The 27384-nt window shown below is 42.1% G+C and overlaps 2 protein-coding genes across 14 annotated transcripts in view; one reads left to right on the top strand and one right to left on the bottom strand.

Moving 5' to 3' along the window:
* The window catches only part of CORIN (corin, serine peptidase), a 206567-nt gene extending 197185 nt beyond the window's left edge, over positions 1–9382 (top strand). The window contains exons 20-22 of one of the 3 annotated variants that reach the window (XM_036333055.1): positions 1782–2053; positions 4812–4945; positions 8953–9382. In XM_036333055.1, coding sequence (XP_036188948.1) covers positions 1782–2053; positions 4812–4945; positions 8953–9135 — 589 coding nt within the window. In that variant the 3' untranslated portion in view covers positions 9136–9382. The remainder of the gene's footprint in view (positions 1–1781; positions 2054–4811; positions 4946–8952) is intronic. The other 2 variants (XM_036333065.1, XM_036333075.1) reach the window with 2 other exon arrangements.
* Positions 9383–11804: 2422 nt separating this feature from the next.
* The window catches only part of ATP10D (ATPase phospholipid transporting 10D (putative)), a 77340-nt gene continuing 61760 nt past the window's right edge, over positions 11805–27384 (bottom strand). For 8 of the 11 annotated variants that reach the window (XM_036332977.1, XM_036332967.1, XM_036332988.1 and 5 more), the window contains 5 exons: positions 26789–26989; positions 22263–22343; positions 20920–21024; positions 16675–16862; positions 11805–13575 (listed from right to left, as the gene is read on the bottom strand). In XM_036332977.1, coding sequence (XP_036188870.1) covers positions 13251–13575; positions 16675–16862; positions 20920–21024; positions 22263–22343; positions 26789–26989 — 900 coding nt within the window. In that variant the 3' untranslated portion in view covers positions 11805–13250. Of the gene's footprint in view, positions 13576–13963; positions 14116–14320; positions 16101–16674; positions 16863–20547; positions 20735–20919; positions 21025–22262; positions 22344–26788; positions 26990–27384 lie in introns of those variants that run through there. The other 3 variants (XR_004971614.1, XM_036333026.1, XM_036333034.1) reach the window with 3 other exon arrangements.

Raw genomic sequence — 27384 nt, 5'->3', positions numbered from 1 at the left:
CTCTCCTGCCTCCATAGCAGTGCTAAGGACCCCTCAGGGGATGTCCACCTGCCAGCTTAGCTTCCTGCTAGGAGCGGACCTAAGCCAGCAGGCGGACATCCCCCGAGGGGTCCCAGACTGCAAGAAGGCACAGGCTGGGCTGAGGGCCCCCCCCCCCCCCAGTGCATGAATCTCATGCACCGGGCCTCTAGTGTGACCATAATCGCTACCCCTGCTAGGTCACCCTTGTCTTGACTTCTCTAACAAGACTTTTGTTGCTTGTCTGCACTTCTTCCCCCATTATCTCAGCCCATCAAGGAAATGTGGTCTCCTCATCTCCTTTCTCTCTCCAGCTGATAAAGTGCCCTGGGCTGGTCACTTCAGCCCTCTCACCAGGACCTTCAGCTTCTTTGTTCCTAGATCTTTCTGCCATACATGCTGGGCAGACCTGTCTCAATCTCAGTCCTTTAATATACTCGGAAAAGAAAGTGAGAGATTTGACTTTTCATACTGAACCCATGTTGTGTCCTCAGGGTTACTATTTTTTATCTTCTAGGTGCTTATGAACTATGCCAGTAATTCACAGTTTGTTTATTTTCATTTTATCGACGTGCGGGGTTGATCCATTCCTTTCAGTAATAATGCCCAGTAAAATGGGAATTTTCCATTTTATATCCATACTTCCCCTGGGGTGCTGTTATTTAGCATCAGTGGAGAGCCAGCCAGTGTGGTTGTCAAAAGCCCTTGGTAACTGACCTGACTCCCTCTCCCCACGGTCCTGCCCTCTGTGGAGGTATTCTCTGCCTTCCTTCCCTTTTCAGTGGAAATGTCTGGGTCTAGAACATAGCAAGCAGTTGGCCTAAAATATGGGCTGACCCATAGCTCCTGGGGCTTGCTGAAACTGGGCGCTCTTCTCTTTCCAAACTTCATAGTTACTTCTTTGTTTCTCCTAGCCTTGCAACTACCTATCCATGCACTCTGCATCTGCACCTGAGCAGGGTTCTGTGGTCTCTTGCTTTGGTGGGGTAGGTATGACCTGAGTGGTCTGGAAAAGATCATTCTGCCATCCAGAACTTCGGTCTCCCTTGAACAATCAGAAGGTCGGGTCACACCGGGCATTTCACCATGACACCAATGAGCAGAACTGAGAGGCGATGGCCCTCTGGATGGACAGGCCTTGTGGTCTGACTTATTGACTCACATCCAGCCCCTTCACGCATTTCCTTGAGGTCACCCTAAAGTCATTTCACTGCATGTGTCACAGAGAATTCTTTAGAAATACCAAGGGCAGAGCCCACTATTAAAAGTAAGACATTTGTAATATTTATAGAACAGCAATGACGCTGTTGCGTGATATTTCCTAGAACAAACTTGGTGACCTTTAAACTACCTCCACATTGCCACTTAGCTGTGCTATTTCTGGAGTAAGATAAAATAGGGTGATTTCTACTACAGGTGTTCATTATATATATGTTCATTCTTTCCTTAAAAAAAAAGGAGAAATATTTGAGATACTAAAGCAAAAGCAAAAAGGGTAAAAAAGGGAAAGTTTGTGCTCTCCAGAAAAGATATAGAAAATCTCTGATGTTGGCTAGCTGCATGAAGCACAAATGTGCCATTTTCATGTCTAAACTAGATTGTGGCAACTTGCAAACCACAGTGACTGGTTACTGTGCGCACCGACACGGTGCCTGCCACTGAGTAAATGCCCCTGCCTGCTCCATGCACCTGAGATGCCTGTGAAGCTGAGCTTTCTCTCTGGAGAGGTTAAGAGGCCAATGGCTCCTGAATTACCATTGCAGGAGAGAGAACGCCGCCGTGTGGACGGTGGTGTTTGGCATCAACAATCTCGACCACCCGTCGGCCTTCGTGCAGACGCGCGGGGTGAGGACCATCATCCTGCACCCGCGCTACAGCCGCGCGGTGGTGGACTACGACATCAGCATCGTGGAGCTCAGCGCGGAGGTCCAGGAGACCAGCTACGTGCGGCCCGTCTGCCTGCCCAGCGCGGAGCAGGCCTTGGAGCCGGACACGTACTGCTACATCACAGGCTGGGGCCACATGGGCAGCAAAAGTAAGCCGGCGGGCGCAGCGCGTTGCCTTGCAGCTTGTCACGGAAAGACCCCGAGTTACTTCTGAGCCTTTGGCAATAACCCCCCCATTTCACTTCTAAAAGTATAGGCACAGCCCAGCCAGTGTGGCTCAGCGGTTGAGCCTCGACCCAGGAACTAGGAGGTTTGCCGGCTTGATTCCCGGGCCAGGGCACATGCCTGGGTTGAGGCTCGATCCCCAGTAGGGGGCGTGCAGGAGGCAGCCGATCATTGATGTTTCTATCTCTCTCTCCCTCTCCCTTCGTCTCTCTCTAAAAATTAATTAACATATATTTTTAAAAAGACATAAATAAACTTTTTTAAAAAGTATAGACACAAATGGTACACACTGAGCATGTGTGTCACTTCCCCACGCAAATGATAGACGTTAGCTATGGCACTCACTCCTGCCCCGCTCAGAGGCAGCCTCAAAACGCTTCTCTGGCTGAGAGTCTCTCTCCAGGGAGCCAGTGCCAGTGCTTTGGTGCTGCCAAGCCAGATGAGACCTGTCAGTCATGCCTGTGACCCGCCTCCACGGGTGGTTTGCACTCTGCAGGCCAATCACCTGTGCCTGTCTAGCGGTTAGGCATTCTGCCCTGCAGCCTAGGGCTGCGCCCAACTTCCAGGCCTGCCTTGTGATTTGGTCTTGTCGACCTTTGTAAGACAACCAGGAAGTCCTTCTCCAAAGAAAACTGGTTTGCTATTTGCCTACTTAAATTGATTAAAGTAGTTTGGCTCCCTAGATCAGTGGTCGGCAAACTCACTAGTCAACAGAGCCAAATATCAACAGTACAACGATTGAAATTTCTTTTGAGAGCCAAATTTTTTATTTTTATTATTATTTTTTTAATATATTTTATTGATTTTTTTACAGAGAGGAAGGGAAAGGGATAGAGAGTTAGAAACATCGATGAGAGAGAAACAGTGGTCAGCTGCCCCCTGCACACTCACCACTGGGGATGTGCCCGCAACCAAGGTACATGCCCTTGACCGGAATCTAACCTGGGACCCTTGAGTCCACAGGCCGACGCTGTATCCACTGAGCCAAACCGGTCAGGGCGAGAGAGCCAAATGTTTTAAACTTAAACTATATAGGTAGGTACATTGTTATTAACTTAATTAGGGTACTCCTAAGGCTTAGGAAGAGCCACACTCAAGGGGCCAAAAAGCCGCACGTGGCTCGCGAGCCGCAGTCTGCCGACCACGGCCCTAGATGATTTGAACATATAAAACATAGAAATTGAAACATTTTTCCTACTTACTCCCAGCCCCCAAATGGACTCTCAATTTTGCTTGACCTCTTAGGGTTGAGAATATGAATTTAACCCATGAGACATTTTCTTTCCAAGGCCACTCCGTGTCACGGGTGTGCGTGGCTCTCGGGAATGGCGATGCTGATGGCTGTCCTGTGAGCCACCTTAGCAGCTGCCAACTTGAAGGCCTCTTTTTTTTTTTTTTTTAATTTTGTCAGATAAGTGTTGAGCTAAGTTGAGTTTCCTTTCTATATGGTCAATTGATGACAAAAAAGAAAAACTCAATAGACAGAAGTAAGTCAGTGATGTCTGAAAGGCTCACATGTAAGAACGTCAAAGGCAAGGTCAGACATGTGATGTCACCGTTCCTGGCACCTTGCTTTCTAAAAGCTACAACTAGTACTGCAATAGCGATAAGACCTGAATATACTTTCTATTGCCTCTCCTCGTACTGCTCCCACAATATCCACATCAAACTGACAGCAATCCTGTAATATATCGCACCTGCCACAAATACAGTGCAGCATGAGGAGCAAAGATGCGGATTCGGTGAGAAAGTCTGACTAAACAGGGGAAACATAACAGCAACCGTCTAACTTCTAGGACTATTGTAAAGATTACAGACAAGAGGCCTCGAGAATGGCGAGGAGGGGTGCCTGGCCTGCTCTTAGTACCCCATGCATGCTAGCGATTGTTCTTACGACCATTCTTTGACAACTCCTGGAATTTTCACTGTCCTCATCACACTGTTTTCCGAACATGATTCCTTCTCCCAATAAGGTCCCCTGTGCATTTTCACTGCATCCCCATCCCCATTTGTAGAATGGCGAAGCAACTACGAATCCATGCTTCGAGAAGCCATTGTCCTCTTTTGAGAACTTTGCAGCAAGATGGCATTCACACAGTCCTCTCGGATACTAATGGATGGCTTTGTCCCTGTCAACATCTCTCTGTCATGTCCTCTAGGATGAAAGGTTCTTACCTCAAATAATGCCCCCATAGCGCATGGTCTCGTGGTGAGACACAGGCATTAAGCTGAGGAGAGGGCGGGCCCTGCCTGCTGGAGGCGCCGGGTGTGGCCTGCGGCAGACCTGGCAGCCTCCTGTCTGGGGCAGAGCCATGGGGTGATCACTTTCCATTTCATTGCAGTGGCTGTTGGTTTTATTGGGGAAAGTGTGAGCCAAGTTACCTACCCGGGTGACTTAACCACTCTGTGCCTCGCTTTTCTCAATACGACAAAGGGGTTTGACTGGAGGATTGCCGTCAACCCTTCTAATTGGAAAATTCTGATTGCAAACAAGCCTTGATTTTGAAATGACATTCTAAGTAAAGAATAAAAATGTAATCATTTCATATATAGTTAGCCTCATTTTGAGCCATTTTACCCTTCTTTTAATATTTTCTTCCCTCCTTCCCCCCTTCCCTTCCCTTCCCTTCCCTTCCCTTCCCTTCCCTTCCCTTCCCTTCCCTTTTCTTTTTTAATACCCAGTGCCCTTCAAGCTGCAGGAGGGAGAAGTCCGGGTGATTTCTCTGGAGCAGTGTCAGTCCTACTTCGACATGAAGACCATCACCACCCGGATGATATGTGCCGGCTATGAGTCCGGCACAGTGGACTCATGCATGGTAAGTTGTTTGCTGATTACTGAGGTAATTCAGTTCAGCAATAACTCCAGGGGGCCCACACAAACTCATTGTTATTCACGTGAGGCCTTTCGGGGGCATTTTTGGAAAATGACTTGTCAGCAGATGTGTATTTGCATGGTGATGTCCTCCATCCAAGACCCTGCGAGTCCCCGTACTGCCTCCATGCCCTTGGCTCACTCCGGTGACCTTCAGCTCGCTCCTCCACTGCCTGGGGCACAGCACGTGTGTCAGCAACCGGAGGGAAAGCAGCTGTTCTGGTCCATCTCATGGGACCATTTTAGGGGCTAAGACTAATGAGTTTCTAAGAGGAGCAAGTGGTAACCAGGGCCCCAACCAGGCTGCCTGGGAAGCAGGGGGATACCAAGGGCATTTTTAGCCATTGGGGTGAAGGCATTAAAGCACAGGCAACACCCCACCCAGGCGTGTGACAGAGCCACCTCTATCTCAGCAGGTGGTCACACTGGCATTGTCTGGGCCTGCACTTGACTCCCAACATGTCTACAAATGTCACTGCATGCGACTCAGACCATGGGATTCATGGTCACAGCAGTTCGTAGAGCAGGCTCACTAAGCAGTTCAGGGAAGCGTCTTCTTTGTTACTTGGTAAACACTCATTGGCTATTGCACTGGACTGGCTCCCAGGGAAGGAAAAAAAGGGCAAGTGCTCAAAGAAGCTGACGACGGAGTGGGGACAGCAGTTATTCTCCGCCAAGGCTGTGAAGCACCTTTGCTATTTCACTGCTTTGGACTAGGTCCAGCTGCCCCGCCCCATGTTAGAATTGAAGAAGAGATTCAACAATGATGTTACCGCTGGCCTAGCATAACAACATGACACTTCTGGTGGTCCTGCCTCAGAGTGGGCAGACCCAGACTGGAGACGGCCCGGTGGGGATTCCTTAGTTGCCAGGGGAAAGAGGGAGGCAGACAGTTGGCTCCCTTAGAGCTTCATGAGGCCACCGTCCCTGTAGCCCCTTGGCCACAGCATCCAGCTGAGGTGGGCAGGGATGGAGGAATCCCGCCTTCCAAGCAAGAGTCCCGGGTTTGATTTCCGGGACTCTTAAATAATACATAAATATTATTTATATTTAAGTATATATAATTAAAATCTAAAAATAGTGTTTTGGGAGGCAGAATGGTATAGGGCTTGTTACACAGCATTTGCAGCCTGAACGATCTGGGTGGGACCCCATCTCTGCTGGTAAGAATAATGAGACCTGGAGAAATTATCTAACCTCTCTAGAAAGGTTCTTCATGAGTGAAATGGGACTGAGTCTAATTTGCACGGTGTTTGGTGTAGGTGAGAGCCCCTATCTTTCACTTATCTGTGTGGGATGTCTGGCATATACACTCAACCAAGAGTAACTGTGTGAATATTAACATTTATCACTTGGTGCCTGTTGTGTTGCAGAATCTCTTCCAAATGCTTGATAACAACTCATTTAATCCTCACAATCACCTATTGTGATGTTTCATTGTTTTTCTAGTTTACAGATCGAGAAAAGAAGGGACCAGAGAGGTTCAGTAATTTACCCAATATCACACAGCAGGAAAGGTGGTAGAGTAAGGATATGGACCCAGGCAGTCTGGCTCCAGGGCCCCGGTGTTGGGCCACTACGCCATCTAGCCGCACTGATGACTATGAATACATTTCTCCAAAGGAGGGGCAAGAAGGTGATTCTTGAAAGAGAACTGAAGGCTGTGCACAGACACAGGCACAGGCATTTCATATCTGGTGCCTAACGTGAACCGAGTCACACCAACTTCTTCAGCAGTGGGAATTCGGCACTGCGGGGATCTTAACTGCCTATCGGAGATTCTCTAACACAGCTCCAGGTAGAGAATAAAACCAACCACAACACAAACCAAAGCTAGGTCTGGTTTGACTAGGTCTGAAGCAAGATTCTTCACCAGAACCTCTCATTGTCTTTCCGATTTATTAATGGGGCCCTTTGGAAGCTGTGGGTCCCTCTGTTAAGGTCTAGAAATCATCGGGATCAGTCCTGAAGCTAAACATTAACTTTGGCCCAAAGCCCAGGATTACTAGAGGAAAAGAGGGCCAGAAAGACCAGACAAACTGGGCCTCAGCTGTTTCCCCCTGTCATTTTGAATGGCTGCTTCTGCGCGTCTTGTTCTCTACCTTAGAAATGTCCATCACCGCGCTAACCCACCTCACACCCGCGTGTTAGGAAGGCACTTTGTCTGTTCTTCCCCACCTGGAAGTACTTGCTCCTTCCTGTGAGGATGCCTTAGTCCTTAGACTTTGCTTGCGTGTAACGGTATTCTGGTTAGCAAAGCGGACTTTCGGCCCCTCGGTGACAAAAACAGTGCCTCCCTCTGTGTGGGCCTCAGCAGGAACCTTGCAAAGAGCAGATGCTAAATAATTATCGGGTTAAATTTCTGATCTGGAAGTGTAGAGCGAACCTGTAAACATGCCCCATTTTAATCAACTCTCTGGCATAATGAATAGCTCAACCTAAAAAAGTCAGCATCTTAGCATTTCTCCTATATAAGGGGAGAAGAAAAAAATGTGGAGTATGTCTGATATTTCCAGTAAATTTTGCTTAAAGTTTTCCAATTGGACTCTTTAGGCAGAACAATTTATTCACACCCTTGCATGGTCTACGCTCGTTACTTCGGTTTATGGCATTAGGAATTTATGATGTCAAGATCACCACCTCCCCAAAAGCTCACAGCACAATCAAAAATTCAGTTTTGCTTAACAGCAGTCCTATTCGCTGACATTTCTCAGCAGAAAGTTAGCCTAGTTATTATAGGGTTGGAATCCTGGTGCTAGGCTGCCCGAATTTAAATTATAGCCCTGCCAATAAACAAGTTCCATATCTGTTGTGCTTCATTTTTATTATCTCTAAAATAAATTTAATAATAATTATTATATCACATTATTACTGTCATCAACACATAAGGATTTTGTGAGGATTAAACGAGGTAATACAGGGCAAGTGTTCAGAAAAGTATCAGTAAACATGATTACCGTTGTTCTTCAATGTCGCCAAGTGGGAATGAGCATAGATATACTTCCAACTTTGAAACTCTTGCAGTGCCAGGAGTATTTTAAATTTCCACCATATTTGCTTCCTTATTTTCTAAGGTATCAATCCTTTTCTTTTGAGGCGCTGCAGAATACACCCTCTAACCTACTCTGATCTTTCAGATGTAGCAAATATTAACTTTCTAAAGTTGTTGTGTCTTAAGATTAATTATATGTGGCAAAAGAACCGAATATGTGTCAAGTGCAACACCTAAACTTAAGTATCAAGAATGAAAATCTCTATTCATACGGAATATAGATTATAAAGAAATGAAATACCTTATGGTAAATAATTCTTATGTGGTATTTTCCATTCAGTATGCTAATTGCTAAGGTCCTAAGAACTATTAAGAAATGCAGTATGTGGTCCCTGAACTATTAAGAAATGCAGTATGTGGACAATATTTTTATTTGGTTCCCCCTATGTGACAATTGAATTTGAGATTCTACTTTGCCAAAGGAGAACTTGCCTTAGACTGCAGAGTAACCATACTTTTACTTAATGCATTCATTCACATAGTCAAAATCTTGAACGTGGTAAGTTTGAATGTTCCATGTTGGGTACTTTCTACATTTATAAAATGGGTCAAAGTTAAAGAGTGTGATTATGAGAGAAGTGATTCTGATACATTTAAGAAATATGACATATTTTGATAAGTACGGGAAATAACTAAAAAAATGTCTTCTGATTTCACAGAAAATAAGAATAGCCTTTTCCCAAGCCATCCCTATCCTTTTAGACTTTCAAATGTCCATTTGGAAGTTCCGTTTATGGAGTGGAGAGCATGTCCCTCCACAGGTTGACGATAAAAGCTTTGCGGAAATTTCCCCAAAGGTTGGTTAAGCTGGGCTCGGCTGTAGTGTACCCTCAGGATAACATGCACACCGTTAGGGCTCTGAAGTACCCGTGACTAATGTTCCCTGCTATTCATTACAGGGGGACAGCGGCGGGCCGCTTGTTTGTGAGCAGCCTGGAGGACAGTGGACGTTGTTTGGCCTAACTTCATGGGGCTCCGTCTGCTTTTCCAAAGTCCTGGGGCCTGGAGTTTACAGCAATGTGTCCTACTTCACCAAGTGGATTGAGAGACAAATATACATTCACACCTTCCTCCTAAACTGATTCCAAAGATGACCAGAGACGTGGCCAGCGACACTCAGAGAGAACGGGGTCTTGGCTATGGAGCACTTTCTGCAAACAGCTGTACAGAAAAGCACTCCCTGGGCACAGGGACAGGGGTGCTGGGCAGTGCACTGCACGCCTCCGTGCTTGTTTCAGGCTAATGTTATTCAGCTTTATTTTTCAGCTTTATTTTTCTTACTTCAAGTTCGATGAAAGTCTTTTTTTTTTTTTTTTTTTTTTTTTTTTTTTTTTTTTTTAGCAAAGCTTATTTTGTTTTGTCAGCCTAACCTTGACCACTAGTGCGAAATTGCCGGCCCTGGAGAGTGAGGGTAATGCAGGCGCCAGGGCAACAGTTATAAAGTTCCCTCTTATCCAGTCACAAAAAAAGGACACTGAGATGCAGGCTGACCAATCTTTGCCAGCTTTTGTTTCTCAAGTACAATAGCATAGTGGCAACTTTCATATAAACCTTGGTGACTTGCTTTTGATTTATTAAAAGCCAAGATAATTTACATGCTTAAGTTATTGACTATGACTCTTCTAAAGTCTTTAAAATGTTGAGCACTGATGAAAGACAGAGGCGACAGACAAGTAGCATCCCTGTAGGTCGCTGCAGCAGCAAGACACACTGAACACAGAGCTCTTTAGACATCACAGTGAGCACTGACATGGTAGGGTTGCGTGTTCTGAATTTAAGCCACGGTTGTAATGTGGTAGAAAAGTCTCCACAGAACTTTCCCTATAGCTGGGGTTTGTTCAGTGTCTGAGATTTCAAAAACTAGGAAAATATCCATGGACAATATTTTTATTTGGTTCCCCCTATGTGACAATTTAATTTGAGATTCTACTTTGCCAAAGGAGAACTTGCCTTAGACTGCAGAGATGCAATTTAAAAAAAAATTAAATTGACCTTACCCCATGAAATATTTTCCAGTTTGTCCAACCAATGAAGTACAGAAATGTATCTCAAAGCACAGGAAAGCTTTGCATAACATTTTGTAATTTTCCCTGAAAGATGTTTAATATCTGGTGTTGCCAATTCTTCCCATCGATAATTAAAGCAAAAATTTAAAAATGCTTTTAAGCACTAGGCCACTTTACCCACATCAATATCTTTAGTGATTAGTGGTTATTTTTTTCCACACTAAAAAGCTTCAGAACACAAGTCATCACCTGCACCTAATTTAGTCAGTCAGGCACCCATTTTTGCAACATCCAAATGCCTTTGGAACAAGTAGGATTCCCTACTAAGCTCCACCAGCAACCTGGACTGCCTCCGCATTCCACATAGAGACTACCTGCAGTTTTATACATGTATTTTTGTACTCTTTTCTACGTGCACACATATTTGAAATCCAAAAAGTTGTCTTGACACTTTCCATGTTATTCATCGCTTGTTTTGTAGTTTGTATAAATGTATTGAGAATGTGACATCCAGCAATTGACTTTGGTCACAACTGTATGGAAGTTGAAGAATATGGGTCAGTTTCGTTTTGTTATAGTTGTAGGTACATACTTAATGTAATGACTTTTAGCCTTGCTCAACTGATGTTCAGTGAAATGTACATGTTGTACTTATTTTAAATAACCATTAATACAAATAAAATGGTATACTCTCTTTTTTTATGTGTGTGGAGCATGGATAGTATGTCCCAGAAAATTGTCTTTCCCAATATAATAGTTGGCACCCAATTTCTCCCCAATCAAAATACCTGTCTTCTATCAGACTTTCACAGGAACGTGCTCTTTTACTTTACAGGACAGATAATGCCTTGATTAGTCTGGAATTAGGGTTGCTAATACTCTCAAATTACCCATTGAGCATCCAACAAAAACTGTAGCCCTGGTAAGAGTGTAAGGATTTTTAATGTCTAGAGTACATTTCAGGAAATGGATCCAATTCTTTCGTAAGTCTTTTGGGGTAAATTTGCATCCCCAAATGTATACTATTAAGCACGTTTCTTTGGCTTCTAGGAGCAATTATGTTAATTTCTCAAATTTTGGTGAAAAACGTTCAATACAGAAATGCAACAGTTCACATCAGCTTGGGTAACCTGTGTAAGAGTTTTTTACTTGTAAATGAGACCATTTAAAGGCTTAGAACAGATCCCAGTTCCTTTTCATCTGGGAGGCAGATGGTATTTAAGAACCCAGAATTTGTCAAAAATTTAAAAATAAACTTTAACATCCAGAAAGAAAATACCATTTTTGTAGCAAATATATAAAGATTATATTAAGTACATGATAGCTTCACCTCTGTCCAGGGCATTGAGTTTTTAACTAATTTATTTAAAAAAATCAGTATTCAGTGTTCTTGGGATTTTGGAATCAAGGAATTGTGGCCCCATCACATGAACACTCCAGAGTTTCATCTACTCCTAAGTACAGATACGTGACAGTTTTTCTTAGTCTTTTTGGCTCATTCCTTTATCATTAGATTCTAAAACTTTATTTATTAGAGAAAATATTTCTAATTTTTTATTTATCAGAAGATTTATCTCAGGGAATGAATGCCAGCTACTATGAGGATAACAAGTGATATAACATCATAGATTTTTCCATATAAGAAAAAGCCCAAACAATATTCTGGTAAAAGGTGTACTTAGAGATTTTCCTTCTAAGTTCTGGTACCAATTACAGTTGGATTCAGTGAGTATCCACAGGATTGATGACAGTTTTGTATCACATTATTTATTAAACAGTTTATTTAAAATAAAAATCTATAAGGAAGCAGAAAGCAACTTCCATTAGCTATGTGGGATTTTGAAAGTTCTGGAAATTGGTCTATATAAAAGACTGTTTACAATAATATCAGAAGGCTACAAAAATAGGACAGTAGGCAGCAGGTAGAAGATAAAGTCCTGAAAATAATAGTTTAATAGTCATTAAGACAACTTTGATAAAGAAACAAAACATTAGCATGGAGATTTCATGAAGGGAATTCTGGGTGATTGGTGGCTGACAATTTTCAGATGAACCGATGTAGAATTTTAGAAGAACTTAACAAGAATACATGATTTTACAACTGGCCTTATTTGGTATAAACTAGTTTCTTGTTCCAGCATACATGATTTGCAACAGCAGTTAACCTGCAATAGATATTTCTGTTCTAAAATGTATTAAAATACAAATTTTTCTAAGAACCTCATGGAATCCTGAGAACCACCTGTCCTAGTCTCAATTCCTAGCTCATTTTTAGAGGTTACAAGCCCCAAAAAGTTGTATGGCATTGCAAGGACTATGAACTCTCAAATAGTCTCTTGATGATTGTTTTGAAATTGATTGTCTCATCTTGATCAGGCCATTGTCAGTTTTAGGATATGACAGGATATTGCCAAATGGCCCACGGGCTCAGCTGATTCTGTGTCTCACCCATGGCTTCTGTTCCCCAATGAACATCTGCACACAGGTTGACCCATTACCTGATGGAGGCCTAGCCTCCCCCTTGCCCCTTCCCAATGAAGGCTCCACCGCAGGAGAATACTGAAATGAACAGAGAGGTATGTCTAAGCATCTTCAGTCAGAAGACCAAAAACATCTCAGGAAATAAAAAGCTATTAATAACTATATTCTATTATTCTATTTTAGGTACATTGTCGTTTAAAGGGCTCTTGTAACTTTTTTCCTCTGGAAATTAGCCATTTATAACTTTTTCTTTCTTCATGTGGAACTCTCTGAATTCCAACTAATCAATCCAACTACTTTTTTTTTTTTCTTAAAAAAAATCAAATCAAATTGGAGTCTGCTCAGTTAAAGCATTTCTCTGGAATTTGAGGTCTCACAGTAAAATAAATATATCTCAAATAGCGAAAACACTTATATGTCTAAGACAATTAAAATGCTCTCTTAAAATCCAAAATGTTTCATAAAAACATTTGATTCTGAATTAAATACTTTAATTCCCTAAACTCTGTCTAGGTCAAACCCTATCCTCTCTTACAAATGCATCTGTGAACATACCAGCAAGGTCATCACATTGGCTTTTTCAGACCAGTCACATATTCATGACCCTTAAGGGAAATCCGAGTCATTCCTGCTTGGTAGAGGTGCATCTTCAAAGTCCTCTTCCAGACTCGAAGGGATCCTTGCAACTCCAAAGAGGGTATCCTGCCTTTTTAACCCTTTGAGGGTCCAGCCAACCATGAGGTCTTAGTTTCACAACAGTCTGAGTCCAAGGCAGTTTCATGTACATTTCCGTGCTCAGCAGCACAAGAAGTTGCTGACATCATGGCAAAGACAACAGAAGGGCCGCTCATGGTTCCTCTCTCTGACTTGGCAGCTGAGTGGTCAGCACACTTAGACGTCGCTTGACCCATCTTTCCAGTCCCTCTCCACTTCTTGAGGGCTGCAGTCCTCTCCTCTGGAGTCAGTCTGTCCAAGTGCTTAGCCCTCAGGAGTGGAGACGGAAACAGGGATCCCTGAAGAACTCGGTAGATAAACCTAGGTTACAAAAAGCATCACGGAATTACCTTCACCTCAAATGCATCAGAGGACACAAAAAATACTCACCAATTAGAACTAGTAGAAGGGTGGTCTGGTGGCCCCCTTGGGGTAAAGGGGGAGGATAAGCAAAATATAAAATAGAAATGACAACAATATTAAATAAATTAATATTTGTAAAGCACTTAAGAAGTAGTGAGTGCCTTATGCGTGCTTGTTAAACAAATAAACAAAAATGTATAATAGTAGAGATACCAACAGTGCTGCATCATAGGTGTAATGTTAGGTTAAATAAGAAAGTACATGTAAAGCAGGCAGTGTTGGCACATAGCAAGTGTTCAAAAAAAATGTTAGCTATGAATGGCTTACAGCTACGGTAACAAATTACCACAAACTCGTCCTGCAGCTGGCAGTGTTTATGCTGTTATAGCATTCTCAAAAGCCTTGTGGGTCGCCAGTGTATGCCATGGGGTCTATGCCATTAGATAAGAGGGTCTTCCACAGATCTTTCCTGTATAATCCCATCTCCTCTCTTGAAGGCTGTAGAGATGGAAGAGCAGCGGTTCTCAACCTGTGGGCCGCAACCCCTTTGGGGGTCGAACGACCCTTTCACAGGGGTCGCCTAAGACCATCGGAAAACACATATAATTACATATTGTTTTTGTGATTAATCACTGTGCTTTAATTATGTTCAATTTGTAACAAGGAAAATACATCCTGCATACCAGATATTTACATTACGATTCATAAGAGTAGCATAATTACAGTTATGACGTAGCAACAAAAATAATTTTATGGTTGGGGGTCACCACAACATGAGGAACTGTATGAAAGGGTCGCAGCATTAGGAAGGTTGAGAACCACTGCGGTAGAGGGATCCATGAGTCACACTCCTAATCTCTGGCAAAAGGTCGTCCAGCCATACTCTTGGCCTCTCTAGAGCATACTCCAAAGAATCAGTCTCCTGATTTTAGCAACTTCCGAAATCTGGGTAGGCTGAGGATTTCCTAAATCTATTTCCTTTTAACTTCAGTAGATCTTCCTTCATCTCTTTTCTCTCACAGTTTATCATAAGCAACAAGAAAAAACCAGGCCAGACCTTCAACACTTTGCTTGGAAATCTCCTCAGCTAAATAATCAAGTTCACAATTTATAAAGTCTGCTTTCCACATAATAGCAATGTTTTTCCGCTACATTTTCTGCTGCCGTATTGCCAGGATCCATTTACCTTAAATTTCCAATAACTTGTTCCTAATTTCATTTTGCGTCTTCGCTAGCAGTGCCTTTAACTCTCACATTTCTAGCAATGTCCTGTTTATGATAATATATGTATTTTCTAGGTTTTCCCTATCATGCTTTCTCACTTTCTTCTGAGTCCTCACCAGCAAGCACCGATGTCCATATTTCTATCTTAGTCTGTTTAGGGAGTCCCGTATTTCTCTATGACGTGCCTCAAAATTCTTCCAGTCTCTGCCCAGTACCCAATTTCAAAGCCACTTGCATATTTTTGAGTATTTGTTATAGCAGCACCCATCTTCCTAGTAGCAAAACTTACATGTTTCCTGTGGCTGCTGTTAACAAGTTACCACAAACTTAGCGGCTTAGAACAACAACAATTTATTCTCTCATAGTTCTGAAGGCTGGGGATTCTGAAAACACTTTCACTGGGCCAAAATGAATGTTTCAGAAGGCCCATGCTCCCTCTGGAGGATCCACTCCTTGCTTCTTCCGGCTCCCAGGGGCTGTCAGCATGCCTGGGTTTATGGCGAAGGAAACTCTGGCTCCCTGGTCACAGTGCCTTCTCCTCTTTTGTCTGGTCAGTTCTCCTTCTGCCTCTCTCTTATAAGGACACTTGCTATTTCATTTAGGGCCCACGCAGCTAATACAGGATGTTCTCCCTGTCTCAACACCCTTAACATAATCACATCTGCCAAGACCACTTTTGCTACATAAGGTAATACTTATAGGTCCTAATGATTAGGGCATGGATATCTTTTTAGGGGGGTCATTTTTTCAGCCTACCACAGCAATATTAGAATTTTAATGGTAATACTCTTGAAGGAGTTTCTGAAGGCTATAACTTTAAAGTAATTGTTTCTTCATAAATTCTACAAGTTCATCTTGTCAGTATTTTAAATCTTAGAGCTGGGAATAACAGTGAACACTACAGAAGCACTTCCGTTTGAGAGGAATTGTTAAGTATGCGACTGCAACCACCGCAGAATGACTCAGGTGGGTTTCCTTGTGCATTTCTAGAAGGGATGTCCATTAGCAAAAAAGGTTTGTGGCCGTTGTGCTTGATGATGGTGTTACAGATCAGGGTTGGCAAACTTCTTCCAATGGCCTCGGTAGTGATATTGCAGGCTTTGGAAGCCATTCAGCCTTTGCTGCAACTATTCAACTGTGCCGTAGAGCAGAAGCAGCCACAGACAGTCATTAATGAGCATGGCCATGTTCCAATAATACGTTATTTATAAAATCAGGCAGCAGGCCAGATTTGATCTGTGAGTCACAGTTTGTCAACCCTGTTAGAGAATAATATGAAATCACCATTTTGACTCTGATATCATGTTTAAAAATATAAAACAACTATTTCTATAGTGTTTTCAGCTAAACAGATTTTATAAAACTGTAAGAAGAAGAGCTGTAACAGACTTTAAAGAATCTATAGATTAAAAACCCATGCATACTTCTGAGCCATTTTCATCCCATGCCATATCAGAAATCACCTAAAAGGGGAAAAATAACTGAAGTCAAATAAGGAAGAAAAGTTGTGTGGTTTTAAGTGTTTACGAGGAGTAGGAGATGGCAGAACAAAAAGACAGGAAAGCATCTAAGTCCTTGGATAACCAGCAAAGATGCCCTATCCAGTGGACTGGACTGTCAACCAGATTGGAGTTTTCCATGAGAAACAAACCTTCCCTTTGCATACGTCACTTTTGTTCTCTGGTAAAACAGTTAAAAACAATATTTTAACTAGAAGACAGACCGACTTCTTCACTGCTAACTGGATAGTCTATCATCCATTCTTAGCAGTTGCGTGGAGAATCGAGGGCTGTGATTTCACATATGCTCTTGGTGACAAAACAAGTACCATACCTGGGAAGAAGAGCAAGGCAGACTGTGAGGACACAGACTAGGTAGAACACTGGGTCCAGCAGGTGCTCCTGCATAATCCAGTAGGGGTTGGAGGGTGGGTTGCAAGTGACACACATGGCTCCAAAAGCCAAGGCAAAGAAGAAATAAGACAAGATGCTACCAACGATGACCAGCATGTGGATCCAAGTCTGCAAGACAAGAAGCACAGGGGAAATGAACACTGGCTTGCAGGGTTTTGCAGCTGTGTTGTAGAGACAACATGTCTAGGCAATAGGTGAATGGGGTGACACCTCAACAAACAAAACACAAAAATACCGAAGCGTTAAGATAACAGCATCTTTCATGAACAGCTTGTATCCCTATTTAAATTGTGAAAAACTAAGTCAAGTGCCAAAAGGTAATTCTGATGACTAGTTTATTTTGGTTCTTTTTTTTAAAGATACATTATTATTGATTTCAGAGAGGAAGGGAAGGTAGAGAGAGACAGAAACATCAATGATGAAAGAGAATCATTGATCGGCTGCCTTCTGCACGCCACACACTGGGGATCGAGCCCACAACTGGGACATGTGCCCTGACTGGGAATCGAACCATGACCTCCTGGTTCATAGGTCGACGCTCAGTCACTGAACTACACCAGCCGGGCACTAGTTTATTCTGTATTATCCACGAACCATGAGGTGTTTGGATTTTCTCATTAATTTTTTTTCATATAGTCTCACTCATTAGTCTGTTTCTTCATTAAGGTAATACTTTAATTCAGTGAGCTGCAAACTTTATCCATTCACATTGTGGTGGTTATTACTGTTGTGCACCAATATTCTCATTCTTTTCTGCAAATAAGCATTCGGAAGGATTGTACTTCTCCCATTCCCTCAAAAGTAAGCCTGGCCGCCTGTCTTGCTTTGACCATTGAAATGTGAGTGGAAGGGACATGCACAACTTTGAGGTCAGAAGCAGGGAAGAGCTGGTGCACAATTTTCTATGCTGTCTCCTTTCCTTCCATTTTGACCAAGAAGTTCCCATTGGGGACAGTTCCAGAAGGTAGAGCTCCAAGACTCAGCCGGGTCTTGGAGCCACCCCTCAGGACAATTGCTCTAGAGCTGTCTAGAACCTTAGTTAATGTTACATATGCAAGAAATAAATCTCTGTGGATCACAGCATAACCTAGCTACCTTCATATTCATGTATAGCCTGCAATATTATTTTTTAAAATATTTTTTTTCAAAAATGGCTCATTTAATTAACTTTATTTAGAAAAAATAAGCAGATTTCTACCTTAAATATAACATTAGCATTACCTGTATTAATAGTGCTGAGTCTGGAGGCTGGTCTGTTTTTGTTACAATAGGAAATTAGCGAGAACTGTTGTGATAAAACAGAATAGCCCCTCTTTGATGCAATCTGAAGTATGAGGAGAAAACACCTTCGCATTATGTAGCATCCAGTGTTGTTTAGTGCAATGCACATACAGTCCTGCCTAAATCACAGTGTACACCTTGGTGCTGTATGCTTTTGGGGAAAGCACTGCCTTTATTAATCGTTGTTATTTTCCCATCGTTATACTTTCCAAAACAAGAGCCAATTTTCTCCTTCACACTTAATCTTGCCAAGTATTTTCCCATGGTTGATATCTTCAAAAGTCACAAAGACTGCTTTTGTGTTTTTTTTTTTGGGGGGGGGGGGGTGTAAAATGTAAAAACTGCTTAGAAAATATAGGCTAAATCCATAAGCTCTTCATGCCTCTAAAACAATGATGTCTTCTTTCTTTCTCAAATGGCCTTCCTTTCCATTGAGCCTACTGCCCGGAAGTTAACATGGGCTTTGGCAAGTGAGACAGTGCCTTGATGGAGCTGACACATGAAAATAAATTGGTACAAGGAAGTTAAGGTCAAGGGAAATTGGGTAAAAACCAACAGGGAGGTGGGAGGTGACAATGACATGGTGAGCAATAGGGGAAGGGAAACCGATTCCTGGTCTCAGAATGGCTGACTCATTGAAAAGGCCCTGAGCATTAGAAACAATTTGGTTCTTACGCCAGGGAGAAACAACCATTAAAAAATCGTTTTTTCCTGGCATGGGGACAATTCTTTAACGATGCATCCTTTATAAAGAAGCCACTGTTTTCCTTGGCACTTAGCTTTCACTTCCCTTCCTCTTATGAGGACACGGGCATTATGCACAGTCTTGGCAACGCATTCCTCCTCTGGCCAAAGCCTGTGACTGGAGCTAAGGAATATAATTCTGCCACCACCGAATAAACTCGGAGCACAATGAGGCAAGAGCAGGAAGAGAGGACTGGGGCCAACTCAGAGCAGAGAACCATCCCGACAAGCCTGCCCACTAGTTTCTGCTCCCGGATCTCCGGAGCCACTCTGGTTTCTCGGGATGGTTTTGTTTTGTTTTACCAGGGCTCTTCTAGATACTTTTAATAACTTTTCTGTTTGCTCAGCTTAGCCAGAGCAGCTTGCTGTGGCTCAATACCAGTGAACTCACTTTTTGTGTTAGATCCTTCAGGACACTCATAAATGTCAGAATTTATGACACTGCCCTAGGCAGTAACCAAAAGTACCTACAGAGTTGCTTAACGATGAACTTAAACAGATAAAACAATGTCAAATATTTTAGTTCTAGAATTCCCTTTATTCTCCTCACCTGGTATTTATTAACCTTTTACTATACTTGAGGCATATAAGTAGGTTATAAGCAAAATGAGGGATTCCAAAAATCCTCAGCCCCACTTTAGAAATCATGATATACACTTCTAATAATAGCTCATGCAACATTTTAAACTATAACCTCACTTCAGCTACTTCCTGTTTGGAATACATCACTATCAGGATGGTAAACAGACCCCAAACACGGGTTAATCATATAACCATTCATTTACGCATTCAAATATTTTTGCACATACTGTGTGCCAGTCTTGTCATAAATAATGGTATACAGTGGTAAAAAAAGGAAACATGAACCGGGCCCTCAAAGAGATGATAATGTAATGCAGAAGAGAAACATCAATCAGATCATCACATAATTCAATGAATAATTATAAACTAGTATTACAGCTATGAATAAAACAAGAGGATGATATGAGAAAACTGGATGGCTAGGGAGAGGCTCTTGGTGGAGTAGCATTTTTGCTGAGATCTCAGATAACTCAGGAGCTGGGTGAAGAACAGGGATCCAAGGGGAACAAGGACTATTCCCATCAGAAGATGTGGTAAATGCTGAGGCTCTGATGTGGTAACGAGCTCAATGTATCTGAGAAACAAAGAGAGAGACAGTGTGGACCCAGCCCACAAATAAGGGGAAATGAGGCTGGAGAGAGACGTAGAGGCATCACTGCATGAAGTCTCACAGGCCATCTTAGGACTTTTATATTTTATTACAAGTACATTGGGAAGCCGCTGAAGGATTTCCACCAAAGGAGGGCAAAAAGGTAGCATTTATGTCTCCACGGAGGATTCTGGTTGTTTTGTAGAGAAGGGCTAGAGAGATCAAGGGCAGAGGTGGGAAGACTAAGGAGGCTGTCCAGGACAAGATGACAGTGAGCTTGACTACAGCAGAGACGATGCCCATGGAGATGAGTGAGCAGCATAATAATCACAGAGGTAGTTTATGCTCCTGAGGTGGGCGGATGTGCTTTATCTGAGAGGGAAGGTTTGCAATAAAGCTCCCCTTGTTTGAATCCCACACTTTGGTTTTGCTGCAGAGAGCCACCATGCAACCATTTTGATGAAAAGACTTAATTTTACCGTTAACTCAGCAACTAAGTTCAAAAAAAACCTAGATTTAAGCAAATGGTAGGAATTCTGGATGGAGAAAAAATACATTTATTTTGTATTATGAGAAAAGCATAAAATCATCACTTACTAACTAGAGTCAGTATACCAGGATTACGGCATAACACCTCTTTTTATTTGGGTTGAAAGGCATCAGCTTGGTCTTGAAGAATGCTGGCCATACATGGATAATTGTTGCTCCACCTTGATACCCCTCCATGAACCCTCCACTGTGAACACCACCAAGGGCACCAGGCAGGTGTGTTCCCCTTTCCTGGCTGCATCAGGGCACCAAAGAATCAACAATCAACAAGCTGTGTATCCCTTCTCCCATGGAGACATCGCTCTTCTCATTACCACTTGTCTTCCAGGAATGAAGGGCTCCGCGGGGCCACTGTAATAGAAGACATTTCCCCAAGCACAGCGAGTTCCGGGCTACTCCGGAAGCAGAAAAGCCACTCACCAAACTCTTGCTTTCAATGACCAGATGAAGGAGAATGATGAACAGAGAAGCTGTGTTCAGGGGGTTTCCAAACGTAAAGATGTCAACGTCTGAGCCCTGGTAGGTCTGCAAAGAGTGGACAACAGGAGGTGATCTTGGGGAGTCGTGCACACTCGTGGTGTGAGCATCATCACTTTATTCCACAGCTCAGCCAAGCATTGAGTCCCTTTTACAATATTCCTAATAACTGGTCATTTAGGATAAACTTGAACATTTCTAGAATAGAGAGGCCGGCTCTCTCTCAGACAGGCTAATCTGTGAACTTTTCAGTTGGAATTTCTCTTTATTCTGAATCATAATCCATCTTCCTGATAACATACTTCTGGCTCATACTTCTACTGATACTTCTGGCTCTTTAAGGTGTGGAGAAATATCAAATATGTTCTGTTTAACAGAGCTGTAAACCTTTGAAATAGCTATTATGGCTAACCTGAATTTATATCTCTGGTAATTAAATATCCTCTCCTCTCCTACATATATGTTTTTGATGCTTTAAATTATTCCCCATATGACACAATTTTCTGATCTTTTAAAATTCTAGTTACTCTTTTCTGAACACACTTCAGATTGCCTTATCTATATTGCTCTTGAAATGCAGTTTATCCAGAATGTTGTACCTGGGAAAAGTCAAGCCATTTTATTTGAATAAAGAACTAAAGAATAGAAATTGTTAACTTAGAGACTATCATCTTTTTCATTCTAACACCATCCATGATCAAACTACTGTTCTCTCCCAGGGATGGGTGTGTGGATGAGTGGCTATATCATGCTGCTCTGTGCTTGATGTTGGCCTAACTTTATAAATTAATTTGTACACATTCTTTGCTTAGTCACATTTCTTCCATTCTTTACCTGTAAAACAGGTTTTTTTATTTTTTATTTTTGGGGAGACTGTTTATAAGAGCTTAAATTTAATACTCTTAATGTCATCCTGGTAGAATTAGCCCAGCACTCACTAAAAATAGATTTTATATTCTGGCTTTGCCTCTCCGATTTTGGTTCATTCAATTATATTGCCAGACTTTCAATTTTATTTAAATCATTGAAAAAAATTATCAAGCAGCACAGAACCAAAAAGAGACCAAAGAGGACTTACCTAGGTACTTCTTTCCAAATTTAATCCATTATCTAAAATCAATTTTTTTTTTGGGAGGGGGTGTATAATTTAGTCAGTTAATAATCAACTTGATTCTATGAGCAATCTGCTCTAATATAGCCATTCTATATGCTAGTACCAGCCACAGAGTACAAAGAAACATCATCGATTCATTAGTAACAAACCCTCTGAGTGGACACGGACTCACATAGTAAGGCACAAAGAAGCAGACCAGGCTTTGATAAAAGGCATCCAACAAGGTGATCCAGAAGGTGAGGGGTAAGTATGCCTGAGAATGAAACAGATATCAGGGAGGGAGAAAGATTAATAAGGGCCACGCAGAGTTAAGGAACAATACAAGCTAGTACTTATTTTTGCTTCTCTGGGAGAAACCTCTCTTCCTTCATTTGTTCATTCAAAAACAGGTGGGATTTGTAAATAGTGGTGGAAGGATATAGGGTGATATTGAATAAGTGCACAGGTGAAAAAATCCCTGAAGCAACTCTTAAACTTGTGTTGCTTTAGTCATTGCATCAACCATAAAGCTACCTCAAATAGGGAGAGTGATACTAACTTTCCATTTCCTATTGATCAGAAAATGCTGTTTCAAAAACGTCTACAAATTTATCTACTTTTCTCTATCTCTACTACACTCTTCATTCTAATTCACCATCAATCTATAAATGACTGGATAGCCGACTAACTAGCCTCTTTGCCTCCTCTCCTACTCTAATCCAATCTTTTCATAACAGCCATTTGTTTTTAAAAACTATAAATCAGAACATAACATCTTCCAAACTAATCAAAGTGACCTCTTCCAATCACCTTGCACTGCATTTCCAATACAATCTAAGCTCCTTCCCATGGCCTATAATGTCCTGCATGATCTGCCCACACCCTGCTCTCCAGGGTCACCCCTACAATTCTTATCCTCATTCCCATGCTCTCACCACACAAACTTCATTCTGTTCCTCAAACATATCAAATCCATTGTTTTTTGAGTCTTCACCAGTGCTATTTTCTCTACCAGAAATCCTTTGTCCTGGACCTCCCACATGACCAGTCCTTCACTATTCATATCCTAGCTCAAATATCACTTCCTCAGACAGGCATTCCAGACCAGTCTAAAAGTAATGCCCACTCAATCATTTCCTACCATGGCATCCTTAGAAGTCTCTCATCACTATACAAAATAATCTTATTTGTTTACACAGTGGTTTTCTGGTCTTCTCAACAGAATACAAGTTTTATAGAGTGGGATTTTGGTTCTTTTATTCAAATGTTTAAAACAGTACCTGGCACAGAGCAAGTACTTCACAAATATTTGTTGGAGTAATATACTACTCTAACTTATCATGTGCTTCTTACCAGAAGCTTATAGAAAGAAACGGAAAGATCAAGGAGAGACACTTGATCAAGTAGTCACAAGAGCCAACTTGGATTGAATGGTAATGTGTGTGCAGAAGGATTCTGAGGCTGCTCTCAGACCCAGTGGGAAGGGTAATACATTATAGTTTATCAGTGATATCGGCCACCGACAAAAATGGCATCACATGTAGCAGATCCCTGAGCTAGCCTTCTATTTTGTTAACATGTCCTTAGTTTCATTACCTTCCAAATGCAAAAAAAGAGGCTAAAATTTCCTTGAAAATATCTGTCTCCTGAAGCTTTAAAATGTACAAATTCTCCATATACTTCCTTCCACTCTTCAAAAGACTACACTTGCAATTTTTACATCTATCCTTTTTTATCTCTTTGTCCTTTGAAAAATCAAACAATGGAGATTCATTGTTTCCAGCCTACTGTTCCCTGTACCTCCTTTTACTATTTCCTCATCGGAAATGATGGAATCTTTGACCTGCCTTCCTTCATCCCAGTGTCCATAAAATCTACATAGAAGCACAATCCAATGGTGGGAGAGAACACAGCAGAGTCAAAGGGTCAACCAAAATGCCACGGGACAAGAGAGACAATTTGGGAATAAGTTAAAATACAACTTGGTGCTTCTGGGGAAACAGAGGCTGCTCAAAAAATTTAGAGCAAAAAGTTTTTTTAAAAAGTTTCTCTACACTCACGTGAGTAAAGGGACTAAAGGAAGTGGAGAGAGAAGGGTCAAGAGTAAGATAAATGGGAGGCTGAAGGAAATAACTCATGAGATCTCCTGGAAACCAAAAGGCAAAATCTGGACCTGAAGTTAAAGCCAGAAAGGAAGGCTGTGAGGGTGATGACAGATGTGTAGAGACAACCGCTTCTTGGAAGGGAAGCCTTTGACTTCAGGAGAGAGATTCTATAACCTGGAGAGTATATTTAATGACACTGGAGACAGGAAATGCCCAAGCATAAAACAGAATTTGTTTGGAGGCCAAGTTCAAGGAAAGGACAACTCTTCTGGAAGGTCAAGTCAATGAAGTCAATGACCTTTTATCAGTAGCCACATGCTGGAATCTGCCTATTATCATGTATTATACAATTGGCCAGCTCAGGAGAACAATGTGTGCAAAGGATTGATAACAGGGTTCAACAACAGGAAACAATAATCTCAACTCTTCCAAGGATAAGGACAAATTATAATCTTCAGCTTGTACAAATGGGCTTTTAAAACACCAGCTATAAACATTCTGAAGGGCCCTCCCTCACCTCTCATTCTCCCCTGGGTACAGGACAACCTTCATTAATATCAACCACACATTCCTGCATCCTGGCTTTGAACTTTAAGTCAGATTGGACTCATTTAGGAAAACCCCAAGTTGCTATTTGATCTGAATGGACAACATGGAAGGATCATAAGGATTTCTTCTCAGGAAGCTGATTGTGTGATTTCTTCTGTGTTGACTCCTTCACATAACCTATGGACATGAAAGCACTCTCCCATCTGGAAAGGCAGTTCAAGCCACAATGAAGTTGGACTACTGAAAATTAACACATCATTTTTAATATGGAGTTTCCCCAAATTTCTGGTTAATCTGGGGGTATAACATATAACAATATTGAGAGCTAGAATTTGTACACATACTATCTTACTTAATTCTCACACCATCTCTATAAAGAAACTGAAGGGCAGGCAAGTTAAATAACCGAGAAAGTTCACACACCACAGAAACAGAATTTAAACTCAGGCTAAACATAACCCATAATTTCTAACGTGCTGATCTGTGTCACCATTTCAAGAACAGCAACAGAAGGCCAACATACAGATTTCATCTGGTGGATCTCAGTCCTGTCTGTCCAGTCCTTCCACAGAAAACCCTTCTTGCCAAACCTGACCATGTGGTCCAGCCCTAATGAGGAAAGATACACGTCCCAGGCCTAGTCAATGAGAAAACATTCTCGCCACAGTGATAAAACACAGGGAAAGGCCTGGGACTCCACATTGGCCAATGAGTTATAACATAACTATAAATGAGGACATTTACAACTGCTTTAAGAATAATAGTGTTCTGTTACCATTATATCTGGATTTTGCAATATATGAGACAATTAATTTCCCTTTCTCATTAAGCCAACTTGAGCTGGCTTTTTGTCACTTGCAACTAAAACAGTCTTCACTAACAGAATCATCTTCTCAAGATTAGAGTATCTGACTAGACTGATCTCCCTCAGCAGGTGTCTTTAGGTTACTGGTCCACCTCAGTTCCGTGATCCTGCCAGTGCGCTTGTGAGAGCACTTTGCATGTCTGGCACTAACCGTGGTGTTTGTGTTGGGGGAAACCCAAGGACTAAAGATAGCATCGGTGTTCTTTCTGCAGCAAAGCATTAGCGGTAGACTCCATGGGCTCAGGAGCCGGGTTCACCTGCACCGCACGCTAGCCCTGGGACTTGGGCAGATATTTAAGGTGCCTCCCTGTGCCTGGCTTTCCTCACCTACAATGTGGACAATGATAACATCTATCTTGCAGGGTCATTTTGAGGATTAGATTTATGTATGTTATACACTTACAATAGGGCCTGGTATACAGGAGGCATGACATAAATGCTTGTAAGTGTTATCTTAATATTGGTTGTTATCAATTTTGTGAAAGATGAATTAGAAAGAAAAGAGTTGTGACAGCTAACTCAATCAGCAACTGTAATATTCTAAGAGACAGCAAGGCAGTGAGGGAAGGGTGGAAAGGGAGACAGGTATAAGTGACATGTCACTGGTAGATCGGTAGGACCATAACATCAATAAAGTGGAGGCGGGGCATGGTTTTAGGGGGAGGGTGCCAGTAAGATCACTCTCCAGGTTTATGTGACAGTAGAACCTGGAGGATTTAACTTTGGCTTTGGAACCAGATTGAGAAGGGGTCTCGCACTGGCTCTGCCATTTTGTAACTGTGACATTTTTGGAAAAATTACTTAACCCCATTGAGGTTCAGATTCTTCATCTCAGAATGGGAACAACACCAGGTTCTCTCTTAGAGTGTTTTCTGAGATAAATGAGACAGGGATGTTTAGTGGTTTGCACAATAAAGGGCAGAGTGGAGTTTAGTAAATACTACATATTATTAGCTATAAGGTCTAAACACTGGATTTGCTCTCTTCTAAGTACTTAAGGTCTTTCATAATTTTACCTCTGTTCACCTCTGAAGTGAATAATTTAATATTTGCTGTTAGCAGAAATCTGAAATAACCAGCTGATTTGAATAGTTTTGAATAGTTCTGCATGTACCACAATATTGGAGCTGGGCTGCCTGAAAAACGCCAACTTTGACAACGGATGTGCATTGTTCTAAGCGTCTTGGCTTTAGCACCTACCTCTGATTCCTGGCCACTCTTGTAAAGTTCAGGCAGCTGCACAAGGGTCTCTGCAGACACGTCTTTCTCCAAAACACCATAGATGACGGGAGGGGCAGATGTGAAAAGGAGGTTGAAGAAGATCAAAACCCAATAGTCAGTCATGGATGTTCCTGAAAACCCACAAAAGAACTGGTACCAGAAAAGGAGGTTCACATAGGCCTAGGAACACAAAGAGGAACATTCGCATCTTAGAAACAGCAATGCAAGTGGGACTACACATCCACACGCCACCATTCCCACCTCTGATTGCAACCTCAGTGCAGTTTCCTTACTTACAAAAGGAAGACCACATCTTACCATGCAGCTATTATTGGGGTGGGGGAGGGGAGGGAGCAAATGTTTTATTAAATTCAAACACACACACCACATACTGTGTGGTGCTGGCATAGTTCTAAGAGCTTTACAGAGAATTCACTTAATCATCATAACCACTTGGGAATTATTCTTGTCCCCATCTTACAGATGAGGAAACTGAGGCACGGAGGGACTGAGGAACTTGCCCAGAGTTACCTGGCTAATAAGTGGCAGAGCCAGTATTCAACTTGAGATATTTT

Source organism: Myotis myotis, unplaced genomic scaffold (genome assembly GCF_014108235.1).
Source record: "Myotis myotis isolate mMyoMyo1 unplaced genomic scaffold, mMyoMyo1.p scaffold_m19_p_1, whole genome shotgun sequence".
Taxonomy (NCBI): Eukaryota; Metazoa; Chordata; class Mammalia; order Chiroptera; family Vespertilionidae; genus Myotis; species Myotis myotis.
Note: the sequence above shows the minus strand (reverse complement) of the source record. Positions and strands in the feature narration are given on the sequence as shown.